This window comes from Aspergillus clavatus, genomic scaffold, assembly GCF_000002715.2.
Source record: "Aspergillus clavatus NRRL 1 1099423829802 genomic scaffold, whole genome shotgun sequence".
Classification (NCBI taxonomy): Eukaryota; Fungi; Ascomycota; class Eurotiomycetes; order Eurotiales; family Aspergillaceae; genus Aspergillus; species Aspergillus clavatus.
The window spans coordinates 493,845-511,607 of record NW_001517097.1 but is presented as its reverse complement, the minus strand read 5'-3'; the positions used below and the strand labels follow the sequence as shown (position 1 = coordinate 511,607).

At 50.4% G+C, this 17,763-nt stretch overlaps 6 protein-coding genes across 6 annotated transcripts, besides 2 other annotated features; 1 reads left to right on the top strand and 5 right to left on the bottom strand.

The window, feature by feature from the left end:
* Positions 1–1,868: 1,868 nt before the first annotated feature.
* Positions 1,869–1,897: a microsatellite.
* A 60-nt stretch (positions 1,898–1,957) lies between these two features.
* Positions 1,958–4,711, bottom strand: anxc4 (annexin ANXC4; the record flags this gene model as incomplete). The annotated part of the gene is made up of 2 exons (XM_001270720.1): positions 1,958–2,266; positions 2,324–4,711. The coding sequence occupies 2 exons, from the start codon at positions 4,709–4,711 to the stop codon at positions 1,958–1,960; spliced, it is 2,697 nt and encodes an 898-aa protein (XP_001270721.1).
* Positions 4,712–6,626: 1,915 nt separating this feature from the next.
* Positions 6,627–8,325, bottom strand: aspE (septin; the record flags this gene model as incomplete). The annotated part of the gene is made up of 2 exons (XM_001270719.1): positions 6,627–7,734; positions 7,802–8,325. 2 exons carry the CDS (start codon positions 8,323–8,325, stop codon positions 6,627–6,629), a joined length of 1,632 nt encoding a protein of 543 aa, XP_001270720.1.
* Positions 8,326–11,266: 2,941 nt separating this feature from the next.
* ACLA_034960 (uncharacterized protein) lies at positions 11,267–12,505 on the bottom strand (the record flags this gene model as incomplete). The annotated part of the gene is made up of 5 exons (XM_001270718.1): positions 11,267–11,630; positions 11,683–11,844; positions 11,896–11,952; positions 12,006–12,336; positions 12,388–12,505. The coding sequence occupies 5 exons, from the start codon at positions 12,503–12,505 to the stop codon at positions 11,267–11,269; spliced, it is 1,032 nt and encodes a 343-aa protein (XP_001270719.1).
* An 813-nt stretch (positions 12,506–13,318) lies between these two features.
* On the bottom strand, positions 13,319–14,164 carry ACLA_034950 (uncharacterized protein; the record flags this gene model as incomplete). The annotated part of the gene is made up of 4 exons (XM_001270717.1): positions 13,319–13,626; positions 13,724–13,781; positions 13,875–14,007; positions 14,094–14,164. The coding sequence occupies 4 exons, from the start codon at positions 14,162–14,164 to the stop codon at positions 13,319–13,321; spliced, it is 570 nt and encodes a 189-aa protein (XP_001270718.1).
* Positions 14,165–14,757: 593 nt separating this feature from the next.
* Positions 14,758–14,777: a microsatellite.
* A 184-nt stretch (positions 14,778–14,961) lies between these two features.
* ACLA_034940 (uncharacterized protein) lies at positions 14,962–15,962 on the bottom strand (the record flags this gene model as incomplete). Its single annotated transcript, XM_001270716.1, has 2 exons — positions 14,962–15,471; positions 15,573–15,962. 2 exons carry the CDS (start codon positions 15,960–15,962, stop codon positions 14,962–14,964), a joined length of 900 nt encoding a protein of 299 aa, XP_001270717.1.
* A 771-nt stretch (positions 15,963–16,733) lies between these two features.
* On the top strand, positions 16,734–17,731 carry ACLA_034930 (uncharacterized protein; the record flags this gene model as incomplete). The annotated part of the gene is made up of 3 exons (XM_001270715.1): positions 16,734–16,955; positions 17,021–17,240; positions 17,310–17,731. 3 exons carry the CDS (start codon positions 16,734–16,736, stop codon positions 17,729–17,731), a joined length of 864 nt encoding a protein of 287 aa, XP_001270716.1.
* Between the last annotated feature and the right edge of the window lie 32 nt (positions 17,732–17,763).

The window sequence follows — 17,763 nt, the reverse complement described above, 5'->3', positions numbered from 1 at the left end:
AAGCGATCAGCGAGTTTGCCACGAGAAACAAAGAAAGAAAAAATCTTTGACAATTCGAGAATGCCGACTGGTATGCTAGGGATGGTTTTATAGTAGCTGGGCGAGACCGGCATACCAGATCAAGGGAGGAACCTTACTGTCCGAGTACCGCAGACCTATAAACAATCCGAGACTGGGTCAGTCGAATAGTGGTCTAGATGAAGATGAGGAATGGAGGCACGCATGATAGAAACCACAACTGCCCAAACGTCTTCTGACCTGTCAGACACATGTGGTCTTCGGCCATAAGGCCAAGGACAAGGGGGAAAGACAGGTATGTGAAGGCTGACCGGACTATTTACCTTGCAATGTGTGGACAATCAATGTATTATCCCTCCCTTTTTTTCTTCCCTTTGCACCGGTGATACTACTGCTGAACGGTTGGTATATGGAAGCCAAGGACGATCTATGAAGCCAAAGCCCCGCGAAGCTAATGGTCGTGCTTGTTTAGGAGATGCACCTGAGCATAGGGTAGCAATATTATAAAGACTAGACAAAGTATGAGTCCGTTGTCTCTTGGCTACTGCGACATTGCGAGTCAGAAGACAACTTACCAGGAGATAAACGAATGGCACTGTCATATGCCGACAGAATGGAAGGGAAGAGTGAAGCAAGTGACAGCCTGGGGCCGGTACAAGAGGAACAAAACGAGTGTCGATAGTTGGAGACGGTTAGAAGAAGAAGAAAAGAGGAAGAGAAGACAGAGAGAACGAGAGAAGACGGGAAAATTGCCCAATATGCCCAAATAGGCAAGTGGCACACCACCTCGATCTCGGCCTCAATTATCCTTGACATTAGCCATGGTTCATGGGGGAAATTGCAGTGCTCAAGGCACCATGACAAGGTCAAGTCCCTCATCTTTCTTTCAGATCCGCGATCATTATCATCAAAAACTTGTCGGTGTGACCGAGATTTGTGATACCATCATGTGAGGCCCGACCTTCTCTGCTTCCCCTCTCTCTCTTTCTCTGGTGGACGACAAGCCGGTCAACGGACAACTGCATGACCCTCATGCAAAGGCCCTGGTCCAGAAGAGACATTATAACCTCGACTGCCAAGTTACGCTTTGAGGGTCCGACGCTATCGATAGTTGTTGGATACAGGGAAAGTTGTCGATCATCATTAGCCATGACAAGCCAGCCGTTCCGCTAAGATGCTTGTGGCCTCGGTAGGGGTTAGTTAGAGCATAGAGCACTAACTACTCCGTACACGAAGGATAGCTTACCAGTTACTTGTTACTTGTTAGTATATCCTCGGTGCTTATTGATCCTTACTGCTGCAATTCATAGAAAGCTACAGGCGATCCCGGTTGACCACGCCGGTAGTAACAACCTGTGCTTGAGCTGAGACAGACCAGGAGGGGATAGCCACCTGGCAAAAGACGGAGATTGGCTTTGATGGTTTCTTTCGATGGAGATGATTGCGACATTCTTCCATTTCTCTCGATAGCAAATGTGCTCTACTAGATAGTCTGCGTCTACAAGACGACTATGTAGTAACAACAACTACTGAGCTTGCCCCTTGCAGTGTCGCCCTACCTGCAAGGGACGACTTCTCATCTCGATCCCGGTTCGACTCGCAGAGTTCTCCTTTCTGCGCTGGATTCAGGGAGAAATACCCGACATGCATGTTATGGATGGGGATGGTTTAATTTCCTCAAAATATGGATCCATGGACGTTTTCCTCCAAAGGGAGAATAGAATAATACTTCCTCCTGTCACATCGGCATAGACTCCGCCAATAGAGAAAGAGATATCGTATTCTTTCATTTCTTGCCTCATCTTCCATAGAAAACGCCATCTCGGCATAGCAGAGCAATCAACTCATGATCCCATACATCCCATACATCCCATACATCACTCATTACCCGAAACCAACGTACCGCATAACACATCAAATCAACAAGACATCGATCGGATCACCGTCCAACAAGATTCTTCGAGCTGCGCGCCAACTCAATACAAAACTCTCCCCACTCGCTTCCGCCGCTGCTCGGCAGGATCTCTTCAGCAATCGCTTCCTCCAGCCTCTCCCCATAGCGTCGGCGGTATTCGTTCTTCACCTGTTCCAGGTGTCGTGGTTCCCAGTGCAGACGGACCAGACGCGAAATCAAGAGCTCGGAGCGCTCCTTGCCCGTGCGAGACTCCCGTAACGCTTGGTGCAGGAGCAGGGCATCGCGCATGGGCCGGTTGATTGCCCCGTTGAGGATGTGGGCAAGCGTTTCACCCTGTTATCGGTCAGGTTAGACAAGATGTTTAAAGACTGGGGGGGGAACGGTACGTACCACAAGATTCTGGGACTTGGCAATCATCGCACGGGCAAAGTTCTGCTTATAAACCTTCTCATACATGCGCAGCACCTCCCGCAGATGAGCATCGCTGCGTCGCACAATGATGTAGATCATCGCGGTCTCGCCCCCATGCCGTGACATCAACGCCCCATACAGGTCCCGGACGTCGCGCTGGACCAGATCAGGATCCACCGGGTCCCGTTCACTCTGACGGGTTTCCTCGAGGGCAAGTAGCACAGCGACTCGAAATTTGTCCGCCTTCAACTCCGATTTCATGCATTTCTCTAGACTGTCCAGGTACCGCGAATCGCGGAAGCATTCCTTAATCGCGCGGATCTCACCGTTGCTGCGGCCCATTAGGGACTCGATCAGCAGTTCCCGCCGGGATGTACTTGACTGGTAGTAGCAGTTGGCCCAGTACGCCTCGGACTCCCAGCGTCCCAGCGCGGTGGCGTAGCATACTTTGCCAAAGGCGCTGTTGCCCAACTTGAGCCGGATGTGCTTCGCCATGTTGATTCCTTTGCCCTGCAGTTTCACTTGGCTCTTGTATTCCTTCCGCAGGTCTAGCATTTCCTCGCTTGTTAGGTGAGGCAGGACCCGGGTAATGGCCTTCGTGTCAATATTGATGGTGTGTGACAGCGCCTCTTGCATCAATTTCGCATCCGGGCCGGGGTCATAGAACGTCACCCGCTTGCGGGTGCTGCTGGGTGAGATCACCATCACGGCCTGCTCAGAGTCCTGTCGCCCGTGCCGTACACGGCTGCTATCCCGGATCCGGCTGCTGTCCCGCTTCGGCCGGTCGGGTTTCAGCTCTTTGCGATCCCGCTCGTCCTTGGACTTCTTCCGCGAGTGTCTACGTCTCCCGTCGGTATCAGAGCTGCCGTCAAGGGGTTCGAGATCCGATACATCTTCATCGTATCTGGAGGGCATGACGATGGGCGATGGCATGGGAGATATGGATTGATAAGTTCCCTTGTAAGCCTCTAATAGAGGGCTTGCAGGCCGGAGATTCGGGTCTGCCCCCGCGACGTTAAGGTTGTTTGCGGATGAAACCGAGAGACTGGCGGGTCGACCGCCGGTTCGGCCTCCGGGCGTAATCTCAATAAATCGCTGTTCATTTTCCCGGCGGCTGGACGAGGTTGGTGTCTGAGGCGGCGGCTGTGGGGCTGCAGTGTATCTGACTCCCGGGTGTTGTGGCTCAGTCTTCGAGGCCGCGGGTTTTGGAGCTGCACTTGGCTTCGAGGACTGAGAGTTGACGGGGTAGGTATAAGGCGCCGAGCCCGTTTTCGAGGTATACTTGACATTGGGATCAATATGGGCATATTGAAAGGGCGCTGGGTTAGCATATCCCGGATAATTGCTCGTATCACTCGATGCAGCTCGCTGATGGGTAGGAGAGTTAACTTGGGGAGCATAGGCGTTGGTCGTCGCACCCGACAGTGGGCGAGTAGTCTGTGGGACGTACGGGTTGTGCTGTTCGAAGTTCGTGTACTGTGGCATTGGGAACACTGGAGCAGTTGTGGCAGCAGTCATTTCGGGATAGGTCGACACCGGCGGCGGGAATGCACCCGGCATATGCTGAGCTTCGGCCTGCGACGACGGCGGCACAAACCCTGGTCGTTCGCACTCCGGAATCGGTGCCCAGTTGGATGGTGGCACCGAGGACGTGGGCGGATAGCCTGGGTAACCGGGGTTCATGGGCTGAATATGACCATACTGATTCGGCATGACATATTGGAACCGTCCTGGCGCAGCATGGGTGGGTTGAGGGCCAGAGATATCCTCCTTCGAAGTATGACGGGAGCGCGAGGATTCCTGCTTGACATGCGGAGCGCCGTTAAGCGCTCCAGACATCACTGGGCCATCGACCCTGGTCGCGGAGGTACGAGCAGGGCTCTTGTAGCCGTAGTAATCGCGCTCCAGATCGCTGGGGATGTCGCCATATGCAAGTGCATCGTCTCCTGAATCCGAGTAGGAATCATCCGAGTGGCTGTCATACTTCACTGGTCGAAGGTGCGACGGTCGCGCGTAACTCTTCTGCTCGTCGCGTCTTGTAGTCTTGCTCTCCCCCGAATCGGAATGATAGTAATTGTCATGGCGGCGCTCAGTTCGCGAGTATTTGCCTTTGCCCTTGCTCCGATCTGGTCCCGACTCTGAGTCTGAGAGATCATAGCGAGAACTGGCCCGCTGGCCCCCTCTGTCTCGAGGATCGCGAGGCCGCGATTGTAGGTACTCATCTCCAACGTCCGAGACACGGTATGTTGATGATCTTGGAGTGTCCGATGGGAGTCGCGTGTCGCGAGATTTGGAACGTTCGCGGATGCGCCCGCTCGGAGACTTGGAACGGCCGCGCGACCGTGGGTCGTTGACTTGGAGTGACATGGATTCGAGTGACGAGGTCTTGCGGTCGGGAACCCACAATGTAGCTATACTCCCCGCCGATCGCACAAATCAGATTTAAACGATCACGATTGTGTATTGAGCAGCGGCACTTGTCGAAGGTCGAAGGCAAGATCGACGATTTTAGACGAAGGGTCGACTTGAAAGCACATTCACAAAAAGAAGCACACAGGTGGCAGAAGAGAAAAGAGCTCAGAAAGAAGTGGACATTGGCCAGAAGAAAAGAAACGGTCAAAACTCAGAAGCGACTCGAGGGAGCCGCTTTCTTCTGTTAGTGGTCCGAGGCTGAATCTGTGATCACCGGTGTTTCGCGCCAAAAGTTCAGCTGAACAGTTAGGTTGGCTCTGACACGGAAATGAATGAGAGCTCTAACTATCCATCGGTCAGATAAGCCCAGCCAGCGTCCATCCCATTCATTCCCCGCTGGAATGAACAAGGCTGGGGCCGCTGGGCAGCTCTTCATCATGGACATCATCTAAGAGAAGGACATTATCATCAACACATCTTGCTTTTCCGCGTAATTCCAAAGACAGGAATGAGGATATTCCTCTTAGTCTGGAGAATTTGAGCCGCACAGTGCTGAAGCTCAACTGCATAGTGCAGTAGTATGCGGCAGTCGAAGAGGGGCCAGGATAGTCAGCCCAATAAGGACGAGATCATGTTACCTCTGCAGCGAGAGTTTCTATCATTAATCGCCAGCATCGGCCGCAGTGTGCACGAATGGTCGAGTCAAAACCAGGCCCACAATCCTGTCCCGGCTGGATTGTTGGAGGTTAGACTGGCGATGACTATGATGGAGTCAAACGACCTCCCCTCTTCCGGAGTAGTCCTGTACACAGTAGTAGTAGTGCCTCGTATCTGGCTAGCGGGCAGCCACCGCCGCAAGACCGCCAGGCGTTTAAGGCCCTAGCCCCTAAGGCTGTCAAGGACTCAAGGACAAAGGACACAAGGGCCAATGGAGGCATTCTAGTCCAGTTGCTGCTGTGCTACGATTGGCTGCGAAGTACTCTGTGATACTAATTATCAATCTGGACTTCCGGGGCATTTGGCGACGTTTCAGCCTTATCTCATCCTTCACTTGGTATTATGGAGGGCATGAGAGGGCATACTTGAGAGACGTGAATGATACCATGCTCGTTTTACGTCTTGCTAATTGCGTTTCGGACGATTTGTTCAAAATACTAGCTCATTGGGATGAGGAAAAGTCACGAAGGTACTAGTCTAACAGCTTCAATGTCATTCAAAGTGGATGTCAAAAGAAGAACAAGACTTGATAGAGCCTCCAAGGGAATCGAAAAATACATCTCCTGGCGGTAAAAATTACCAGAAGCGAAGAAGAAAAGAATCAAGCATGATGAAGCCAAATGCCCCTGGGATTCGAGACGCTCCATGCATTTGGAATCACGAGGTATCAGGTCATCAGAAAGTGATATCACAGAAATAACGTAGGTGGTATAGGAAAGTCAGAAGTTGACTGATACAGAAGAAAATGAAAACAATTTCCCACCCAGTCGAATCGTACAACAGTCAACGGTGTATTCGGTTTTCGGCCGCCAGATATCCTGAGAAATCGATGGGGGCCACGGAAGTGGCAGGAATGGAGGAGAGTCCACTACCAACCTGGTTGTCCCTTTTGGGTTGTCTATGGCGTAGAAGGAGACTTCCTGCTCAGCGGAGAATCATGCCGTTCGACCAAGATCTCCAAGTGGGACGAAAACAAATAAGAAAGGGAAAATGTTGCTTAGAAAGTTATAAGTCAAAACAGACGCCGATCCCAGTTCCATGTCAATAGTGCCCAACATGGTGCACCGTGGGAATGACCCAGACGTTCTGGTAATCGGGTCGGGAAACGGACTAGGTGTAAAGTGTCCGTCAGCCTTGAGGAGTCGGAAGTCAACTACCTTCCCCGGCGGCCATCGTCGGAGGGACCGGTTCGGCCACCAAACGCCTTTTTCAGCGGTGTAGGCGAAAGACCATCACGGTTGAGACGGCTGGTTCTCCATCGTTCATACCAAATAACCCGGCTGGCTTCCCGAAGCTCGGAGCGCCAATCACTGAAGACGGAGTCCTTGAGCTTGAGAAAATCGCAGTGTTCGGGGTTGTACGGATCGGCGAAACCCCAGGGGAATCTGCGGCCAACCGGCTGATCCCCAGCTTCTAGGGAGTAACGATCGGGAGATAGGGTTGAGAATGGCAGGTGAGGGACCGCAGCCTGTGAACCGGAAGACCGATTGGTCTTTTCGCTTCCTTGAGATGGTGAGCCCGGTACGGCGGGTTCAGCCATTTGCTCCTTGTTTGGGCTGGTGGTCGCCTCTGCTGCTGCCTTCTCATCCTCATCATCGCTCTCGGAAGAGGTATACTCCTCCTGGTCTTCCAGAGTCAAGATCTCAAGAGGATCAATATTAACCTTCTTCAAGCTCTGCCAGACCTCTTTCTTCAGGTAGCTCATGTGCGCAGTGGTGATCGTGTCCGCCTTGCTGATGACAGGGACAATCGTGGTCTTTCCGAGCACGGTTCTCAGAACCTGGATGTCCAGGTACTCATCCAAGATCCCAATTACAGGGGTATCAGTCGCTTTAGCAGTTCCCTGAGCAGCTCGCCCAGCGGCAGCAATATTCTCATCCAGACGCACAGGATCCAGAAGCAGGAAAGTGCAATGGATATGGGTGTCGCGGAAGCCGGGCGAGCGGATAACTTTCATCTCTTCATGCAGTGTCTCTTCGAACTTGCTCTCCAGAAATCCCGTCACACCGCGCAATTGGATGTCAACGATGCTCTTTTCCAACCCTTGGGAATCCCACAGGGTCAGGCCCACACGCTCGCCGTCAATTTCGGTTTCGAGATATTGAGAGGTAAAGCCTTCGTTGGCGGGAATTTGGCGCTCGTAGGCTTCGGTCTCTTCAGGAGAACGGCTAGGATGCTTGTGCGGTGGCATAGTCAAGGACTTTCTGAGAAAATTCAAAAATGAAGTCTTGCCAGAATTGCGGGCACCGATAACGAGGATGCTATCCGATATGTCAGCCTAATTTTCTCTTTATTCTTGCCATAGCCCTGCCCTGTGTTACAACTCACTTGTATGGTGTAGGATCCTTGCGCCTCCTCATTCTGCGCGGGTTGTTGACGGTACTGACAGCGCTGCTGGCATAGCTATAACGTCCACGGTGGGTCATACTCTCCGTGCGCGCATAGGGATCGACGGGCTCCGCGAGAGCACTCATATTGCTGCGGATGGAAATGTTTTGCTGACCGGCAAATGCCTCGTTTGACGGAACAGGAGGAGTGTCACGGTGTTCGTCACCTCCAAACGACTCAATGGCTGGTGCCGGTGCGAGATCGGGTAGGCGAGGAGGCAGTTTCGGCATAACCTCGCGCTGACGACGGAGCTCCTCTTCCGGGGCCTGCGACCTCTTCTTGCTTTTGCTCCCAGATAATTTTCGATCGTTCAACGGCTCAGTGGACTTTGCGCGACGCAGGAACCCTAAAGATGACGCACGACGTTGATCCTTAGACTGACCATTGCCATTCTCCGTGATGGCAGGAACTTCTGAGGAAGGCTGGGTCCGGCTAGGGGTCCGGGGTCGCGACGCGGTTGCCATTATTAAAGTGCTATTGATGGGTATGTTCTCAGAGAAAAGACCTCTCTCCAATGGAGTCGCTTGACAGGGTATAGTTTCAGGTGAGAAGTGGGGAAACCGTGATTGAGGATTGTCTCAGATATAGATCGTCTCACCAATAGTGGGACGTCACACCAACACTTTTCTCTGTTGGCTGGTCCTTGTGGTAATTTTCGGACAGCGTTCGAACGTGAGAGTGGTGGTGACTCTTGAGAGCTCTAACAAAGGCACAGCATCTGAAAGTCAGCCAGAGCAGCCAAGGAGAACTAAGAACGAGGGAACTGGGTGGCTTCATGAACTCTCGTTTCTCGTTCAATTTTGCATTTTCCGCTTTTCTACCCATATTAAATAAGAATAGATTGCAGTGATTGAACTTACGAGCGTTGGAATTTAGCTCTGCGATCAAACAAGGCAACGTAAATTCCTCCACGTGGTGGTGGATTGACACCAGGCACGTTCCTGTTGACGTCTAGTGGTGACGGGTTGCTAACTTGCGATTGTGCGAGGGATCAAAGACCTCAAGTCAAATTGATCGGAAATCGCTGAACAAGAGAGGATCCGGCTTGGAGAAACGAATGAAACGATGGATGAGTCGATCCAAAGTGACAGGAATCAGGAGGGACCAGGTAAGATGACAATCACCAGCCCAGCAAGTGTTTGTTCAATCCAGCCCCGTGTCTCTGCTTGAGGACAATAATGAGGGATAAATGCAGTAACGAAAGACAGGGATTTTCGAAACCAGAGGTTGCTGAGTCGATTGCCGATAAAAAATTCTTTGCTCTTATCTCTGTTTCTTTTCCCTTGTTTTTTCTATTTTTTTTAGGGATTTTCTGCTCTTTTTGCCTTTCTTCAAATCAAAAGAAAGAGTGTAAGATACCTGCTTACGGCGTCCGGCTGAAGCGGCGCTTGGAGGAAAAGAAAAAAGTGGAAGGGAAAGAAAGACCGGAAGATGGTGAAGAGAAGGAAGTTTGCCCGGTCAAGAATCAGTTGAAATGGAGGGAAATCGACGACGGCCCGAACTGATGATGATCAGCTAAAGACGAAGACGGACGATGGTGATATCTAGTATGGCCATTGCAGCCCCTCTTGTTCTGCCTTCTTGTCGAAACAAACCAGGACAAAAGCTTCGAGTCAATTCCTGCTACTCCGTACATAGAGTGCCTTGATCACATTGCATGCTAATAATTCTATTCCGTCTACAGGATTTTCTCGACTTCAATCTGACTCTCTCTCTCTCTCTCTCCGTGAAGTTCTTGAGCTCGTCGGGATTGAGATTCAGGGGCAAACACAGAAGCGAATAATAACCTTGAAGGGGCTCGGCCTTTTAGTTAGTTCTCCACTGAAAACGAACCTGCTCACTTGGGCTTAGACTTGGGACTAATTAGATACCTTCAATAATAGGCTTAGGCTCGGTGACCGGTGCATGGGTTGTTTCCCTCTCTCCGTCTTCCGTTCTCTGAAGTTTGTACGCACTACGCAGTCTTACTGGCTGTGGTGTTGGTCTTACAGTGTACAGAGGAGGGGTCAAAGAACGGGCAATTTTATTCGCAGCTAGCCACGGATAAAATCGACGGCTCAAGGGCTGGTCGAGTATGGAATGGCATTTGTTATGAGAATGCGAATTCCATGACTGACATTCTCAATGGCAAGCTCATTGATGACCATGACAAAGTCCCTTTCAACAATTACTTCATACTTGACCCCGATCAATAATAAATTCAGAGTTCTGACACATCCACATCGATCAGACAATCACAACGGTCATGCAAATTAGTCCACTTTTTTTTTCACTTAGTCAGGGGTAATTGCTATGCCTACCCGTGTCTGGTTCGTAGTATGCCAAGATATGCTACTGTATGTAGTGTGTACAACTTGAGCCTGACCGGCACTAGATAGAATGATAGATAGCTCGCAATATGAGGACTGTGGTGGAATGCTATCCGAAGCTTAAAGACATCCAAAATGTCCTTTTTATAAATGCCATCTTGACTGTGATGAAAAGCGAGTCGACAATATAGTGGGTGGTCAACTGGTCATTCTGGGCCTGATGGGGCCATCCTGAGATCAAGCAGTGATCAAAACTCCCCACACGTGGGGCCTTGTCTTGATCTATCTAATATCTCCATATCTTCTTCAACATGCCTGATTCAAGATGGCATACAGATGCAACCTACAGAGGTATTCAGTATTGTATGGTGATCAGAGCTTCAGGCTGTATCCGAGCAACAGGTGGTCGCAGACCACTCAGAAACAGTCAGGTGACTCGCCATTGACACAGTTGTATAGGTACAACAACTCCTTGCTTGCTGGTATACCAAAGCATCATCAGAGAAACAACAGATACGATCTCTACGGAGTACAGTATATCCAGGAGATCGATCCAATAATCTGGATGGATTAGGATCAAAAAAAGGAAAGCAAATATACTCAAGAAGCAAAACAGAATAAAGGGCAGGTGTACGACCCCCTCAATATTCTGCCCAACCCCTGCTCCTATTTTTGAAGGGAGCAGAGGCTGTATTCGAACCGGGGACCTACTGCAGCTGTCGCGAGAGCCTGTCTCAATGACAGGCTGCTCGCAGATGATGACCGCTGCACTATCGCCCCCGGTTCCTTGCTGGGTAATAGATGACGGGGGGGCATATGCTGCCTGGTGGGAAGCCCAAAAGGGAAGGAAGTGAATGAACGGGGGTGGATGCCTGGGGAACGGGGCATCTGCTTCGTGCTTAAGGTATAACGATTTTGTTACGAGTCACAGGACCTGAGTATACTTGGGAGTCGCACTCGTCATCAGGGTCTATTCCTACAAGACTAGACCTTGCCCTTCCTAAGCATACTTCTCAGGTGTATCTGGTGAGACACACTTGCAAATTGCCTCGTCTTCTACACATCCTTCTATAGCCGTGGATTCAGACGCGGCGTTTCACGCCCTCTGTTGCTCTTCTGACGTTTCCATCCAAATCCGAAACGGGAGAACGGTGCATGGATCGCTCGGGCACACTTTCTCGCGAAGAAGCTTCTTGAATTTTGGGCCATTTGGGCCAGCGGTATATTTCGCTTGCCCGAAAAGCTCTGGTCCTCCAGGCAGTGCATCGTCTCCCCACTGACCGTTGTAATTCAACCAGTTTACCGGGTAGCTAGGGTCATATGGCAAGAAGGTTCTGCTGTTGGCATCATAGCTGTATGCGTAAGCGCTCAGCGTCGGATCCCACAACTTTCCGCGGTCGGTATGATCAACAACGAATCCTACTGGGAGGTTCAAATGGGGAATGGCATGGTCGTGGTTCCTGCACATGCATTCAGTATTCCTCTAATATCCATCTAGAATGGTTTCTTTACCCGGCAATAACGTAGACTGCATGCGTCCCGTTTGCCGAATATGCGTACGGCCGCTTGCCTTGCTTTTCAGTCGCGTTGTAGGTGAAAGCTTGTCCTCCAGCATGCTGGCTGTACCAGATTGCTTGAGGGCTGCCATTCTGGAACCGAATCATATTATGCTCCCTGCGCGGTATTAGAGCACGTAAACAACTTCAAATCTGGACAACAACTTACCAATCGCCAATATGATCGCCGAATTCCATTCCCAGAACGGTATTGCCTTGATTATACCTAACTTGTCAATACACACACAGCCTCGAGCTGAGAAGCTCTAAATCACTCACGCATAGAAATAGAAGTAAAAGGCATCTAAGGTTCCATTGTTGTGATCACGAACCACAATCACCGATGAGATCGCACCCTCCGTCTTACCTTGCTGGTCCGGGACGGTGCCACGGAACCATGGCGGTTGAGGCTGTGCATCGATGCCCTCATGCGATGTCAAATAAACGCTCGTGTTTCCCAGATCATTCAGGCTGTCAAGATTGTCCAGAGTCAAAGGCGACGAGGCCCCTGAGATGCCTTTCCAGTCCACCATCGGTGTAGTGTGCACCAGCTGCTGGCCAATGTCGGAAGGCATGTACACATCCTGACTATGCAGCCATACGAGCGGTGCTGCACCCAGTCAGAGGCCAAATTCACTGTGATTCGGGAATGGAAACGCACCATATTCCAGGACAAAACTTGGTATTTCTGTCGCAGGCAATTCCTTCACTCCACCATCAGTGATGGCCGTTGTCGATTGGAGCAAGTACGCTGCGGGAATGAAGATTGAAGTCCACATGTTGATGTGATGCAGGAAACAATCAAAGTGTTCGAGGTGCAGCCATGTGTCTACCGGTTATCTGGCAGTGCCGATGGAATATGCCCTTACACAAGACATCAGCGGCAGGCACCTTATAAAGCGTGTGGTGACAGGGATTCACAGATTTATACTTAGCCCTCCTGACCACTCTTTAGATCCTACCTTGACAATCCAGATATCTGCAGACTAAACTAGTAGAACACAGCCAGTCAGCAGCTGATAGTGTATGGTATCCATCAGTGGCCCCCGAATCAACCTCGTGCAAGAGCGAAGCGATCCGAATTGAACTTCCGTTGACGTGAAGTATATCAACTGCCTTATTGGTTTGGGGTCATTCCGTAGTGGGATTAGTATGAAGTGGATGGTGCAATCAAGCATTTCATTTCGAAGCCGAAGGGACGTGTGACTGCCCAGTCACATTGATGCTGAGTTACATCGTGGAGGGATCCTGTGATGCTGTTAGCCAAGCGCAAACAACGGCTTACAAGGGTTCTTTCTTCCTACTAGAGCTGCTCAAGGGATCCCTGTCGAGATGGAAATCTCGTCATTTCCAGCCGTCTGCTGAAGAGGAGTTGTGATACTTAAGATCCGTTCGGTATCTGGATGTCTTTGGTCACATGTCATCCTGTGTCTTGCCTATAAACTTAATCTGTAGTATCAACTCAACAAACAAGTCCCTGACTCCGTCAGCGAAGTGTGGCACAGTTGGCGAATCTGCATTGACTGTTCATATCTTTCATTCTATACTACATCCTTTCAAATCATCGTGACCAGATGCGTGTGTCTCTGCGATCATGACTTTCCCGCATTCTGCTCAGCTTCCAGCGCCCTCTTCTTCTCTGCCTCTTTCATCAACTTGAACACCCGAAGGTCCAACGGAATCCTATCTCCCAGCCATGTGGCACGCTGCGTATGATTCCGTTCCTCCTCCGAGTTTATCGTGTTCGGATGAACCAGGGCACTTAATGGCCCCCGATTGATTATGAGCCAGGGCACGAAAGCGCCAAACTGAGCGGGCGTGAAAACATTGACTTCGAACATGGCGACTGGATGAGGCCCGAGTGGCTTGTCGTAGAAGGTGTAGATGCGAAGCTCGGGAACTGCATGCTGTTAGCTGACCTCTGGTCTTTAACGCCAGTGGAGACATGACAAGCTTCCTATGTTTGAAGCCGTCAGCGCCACTAGACGGAAACTCACATTCTCGCCTGATTCTCTCCCATAGAGCTCTAGCGTAAGCGACTTGGTCTGGGTTATTCTACCCAAGGAAGTCAATATGCATGTTTCTTAAGAATGGGGAGGGGAGAGGAGGGCAGACTATTGGCAGTCACAGCCGATTTTCAATACTAACCTGGAAGTGGTAGATATGAATGTCGAAGCCCCCACGACCTCCTTTTGCAAGAGGATCAGGGAATTCCTCATATGCTTTACTTAGTATCCCATGTTGCGGGTTCTTGAAGGACTTTCCGTCTTCATTCCGCTCACTATAGAGTGACTATTAGCTCAATTTACCAGATAATCATTAATTGCTTGGAATGCAGTATCCCGTTAGCAGCAGGCTGCAGCTTACTCCGACAGTGGCTCGAGGTTTTCGTAGCCCTCAAGCGGGGAGGGATATGTGAATGCGAATGCGTCAGTCATCGTTCACTCTGGGGATATCAGGAAAGTATAGTGAGATAAAGTGAAATAGCAAGATAATATCCTGAGGGTATGTGGAAGTTACAGCCCAGCTCAAGAAATGTATAGTTGCAGCAACATTAAAGAGAAATAAAGATGAGATGAGATCACGGCTGAGCCCCCCGATGGTCTTTATATCTAATCAATCAGGCCGAGAAATCGCACGCTCCACAACATTTGATCCATTTATCATCTATCTGACTGTACTTCTGTATTAATTGTCAGCAAAGCAGATAGACTAATTCTGAGGTCTTTAGAGCCATCCATGAGGAATATGGCGTGTGCCATAAAATTGTGCAGGTGTGTCTCAGTTGGCTGCAGTCTGTATTTCCGCACTGTGACAAAGCTGCGGAATCCACGTCCCATTTTTCTTGGCAGGTAGAAGTGGATTCTGCGCTATGTGCAAGAGAATTGAAGAGTCTTGGGGAAGATGGATCTGAGCTTCAATACAACAGTTGAAATTCTGTACGCTGTCGTTCCAGTACAGAGAGAAATTATATTAGCGGACGTTGCTTGTATAGTGCTGAGGTTGGTCATTTTGAGAAGCAGTGGAGAGCATATATATATATATATATATTGCATTGCTACCTTGTCCTAATATATTTTGGATACCATCACCTATGTACATGGAACCCTCATACTCGTAAGATACTCATCAATCATAATTGGGATGCCAGCAACTCCAACTAGGCTAATTTACATCATATCACTATAGCAATATAAGCTTCTCAATGACCATTTCCCCCAGTGAATGAAACATGCTACCATGAAGCCTTCACATCAACATGTCCATCAGCATCAACGAACTTCCCCCGATCCCATTCTCGACCTTCGCCCTTCTTTGACCATTTGACGTCTTCGAGTCTGCCTTCATCATCACCACCAGGAGCACTGGAGCTATGCTTCCACCGGTCTACAACAGCATTATTGCAACCCGCCTCTCGTAATCGTTCCTCTCCCTTCTGTCTCCAGCGGGTTCGGTCGCGGAGCGCTTCGAGAGCAAGTTCCCAGTCATCGTCTCCTGTCATGAGACCTGCAACTGGACGCCGAGAGGGCCTGCTACTCTCAATCAAATTATCGTCCTCTAGCTGAACATCCAAAGTCGGGTCGTAGTCGTCAGCGAAGTGGGCGTCAATATTGCTTGCATTGGGTCTGTAGGCGCCTCTGCCTCGAGAGCGGATTGGCCCAGATCCATGAAGACCGTCTTGTTTGGGAGGTAAAGGCCCAACCAGCTCCTCAAGTGGATCCGACCCATATCCGGATTCCTTTTGCTGAGAAGCCGATGTGCGCGGTATGGAAATTTCATCCCTTGTATGTTTGTGTCTCCGCGGTGAGCGATCGTCATGAGTATTGCGATTACTCTTTCTCCCACCGTCCTCTCTGTTCCTATAATCAAGCCTTCCTCTCCGACTCCCATGTCTAACTGGCGATGAAGAGTGAGATCGCGACAACGATCGGGTGCGTTTTCGATGTCGGTGACGATCGCGAGCATCAGAACGCTCGCGCCGTGGCGATCGGCTTCTCGAGGTTGACCGCCGCCGCCGTTCCTTTCTGGAAGATCGATCGTAAGTCTCATCGGTGCCGCGAGATTCATGCGTTCGTCGGTGTCTGCGGGGCCGATCTCTATCTGGGGACGCTGAAGTACTTCCATATCTTTCTCGGTGAGTCCGATGCCTTTCATCACGATCTTCTCTTCTGTGTCCTCGAGATCTCGCGTCGTCCGACTGCATTCGCAAGCGATGACGATCGTGTGCTCGGTCATCTCGCGCTGAGGCAGAAACCTGGCCCCGTAGCTGTCGCATCCGTTCTCTGGCCTCTCTCTCTTCTTTTCGCTTCAGGGAGGCATTGTGACTATCCGTTTCTTTAATAATATTGCGTAAGAACCTTGTGTTCGGTTTTGGAGCTGCACCAGTAGGCCTGCGATAGACTATCCATCAGCCCCATCCCAAGCGTGGTGACACTATATATCAAGTATAATACCTTTTCGGAAGATAAGCGCCCAGCCCTTGTGTAGAGTACTTAAGTGAGCTGTCCCGAGCTTCGCTTGCTAGTACTTGTACGACATAGTCGTTATCGAGGTCAGCATTTGCCTCTGTAGTGTTAAAAGGCATGATCGTGGGGAGAGCAATTGCCAGCAATTGCCAGCCAGAGGAATAAAATGCGATTCCGGTATCTGGATTTCGCTCAGAAGATGTGACGCTATGCAGGGGTAAAGGGTTATAAATTGAAAGACGTATGGAGAGCTTTCAACTGCTCATCATTTGAAATCTTGTACAAATGAAAGAAGTGGTGGTGGAAGTGGCGCCAAATCCCATTCAGAGCGGTGTCGCTGGGTGATTGCCGTAATCGATAAGGATTTGTTTACTTTTCTGTTGTCAACCCGCCAACGCGTGAGCAGACTCATCTATTAACTGACGGTGACTTTCCTGTTGGGGGACATACGCATTTTGAGGAATCTTGATCTAGTGTCCTCTATTTCTAGATACCTATTTCTTGGTGAACATACGCCACTGGGAAGAAACATCGTCTGACAATGGCGGACCAGAACCCCGCGGGACTACTCGAGCAGCTTCAACAACAGGAGAAAGAAAACGGTGAATTGAACACTCGTCTTGCTATCATCCGTATAAGCGAGCCTATATCCTCGTCAAATGTCGAAAATTACAATCCATCACCATCAAAGCGCAGATCTGATGTCTCCGTTATTGACAATCCCTCTCCTGCGTCTCTCGAGGCAGACTTGACACACTACAAGGTACGAACCAAGCCTCTCCGATGTTCGCATCAATGCTAATGCGCATTCTCCAATACTAATTGTAGGAACTATTTTCCAAATTGCGCTTTTCCTACGTCGAGCAAGTGACGAAAGAAAAATTCCTACGAGCGATCGTGGGCGATCCGCCGCTAGTCGTCGGCCACAATGAGAACATCGAGTTAGAAGGGCAGCTGGCCGAAGTGAAAGCCGCGCTGCAAGCGCGTAAGGAAGAGGTGAGGGTGATGATCGAAGAAATGGAGAAGATGGGTCGGGATTTGGCAAGCCGTGAGTTCTCTATCTCTCAAAAGTTAACCTTCTACGCCGACGCGACTCGCTAAACCAATCGTCCGACAGGGTATAAGAATATCCAAACACAGATGACGCAGCTGTCCACTCTTCCCGAATCCATCGAGAACCTAGAATCCACCATCGCCGGACTGCGCGCGAAGCAGGTCGCCAATATGGGCTCTTCGTCGTCCCAGAACCTGCCGCTCCCGGCAACGCTGTCCCTGGTAGCCGAGCGCGAGGCAGAACTTGCGGCATTAAATCGGCAACTTGCCGCAGTACAGAATGCTTTGCCCCGGAAGGCACGCGAGGCCGAGGCAATGGAGAGGGAACTTGGTGTACTTGAAAGGAGAAGGAGCGAAGCCACTATGCAAGCGCGGGAGGCCCAGAGAATGAAGCAAGAGGGTGAGAGTGATGGATTGGAGGAAATGGGTCGATGGTATCGGAATGCGGAGGAGACACTCAAGAAGCTCGTCGGTGTTGAGGGATAAGGCTGGGGAGCGGCTTGATTGGAAAGGCGTCT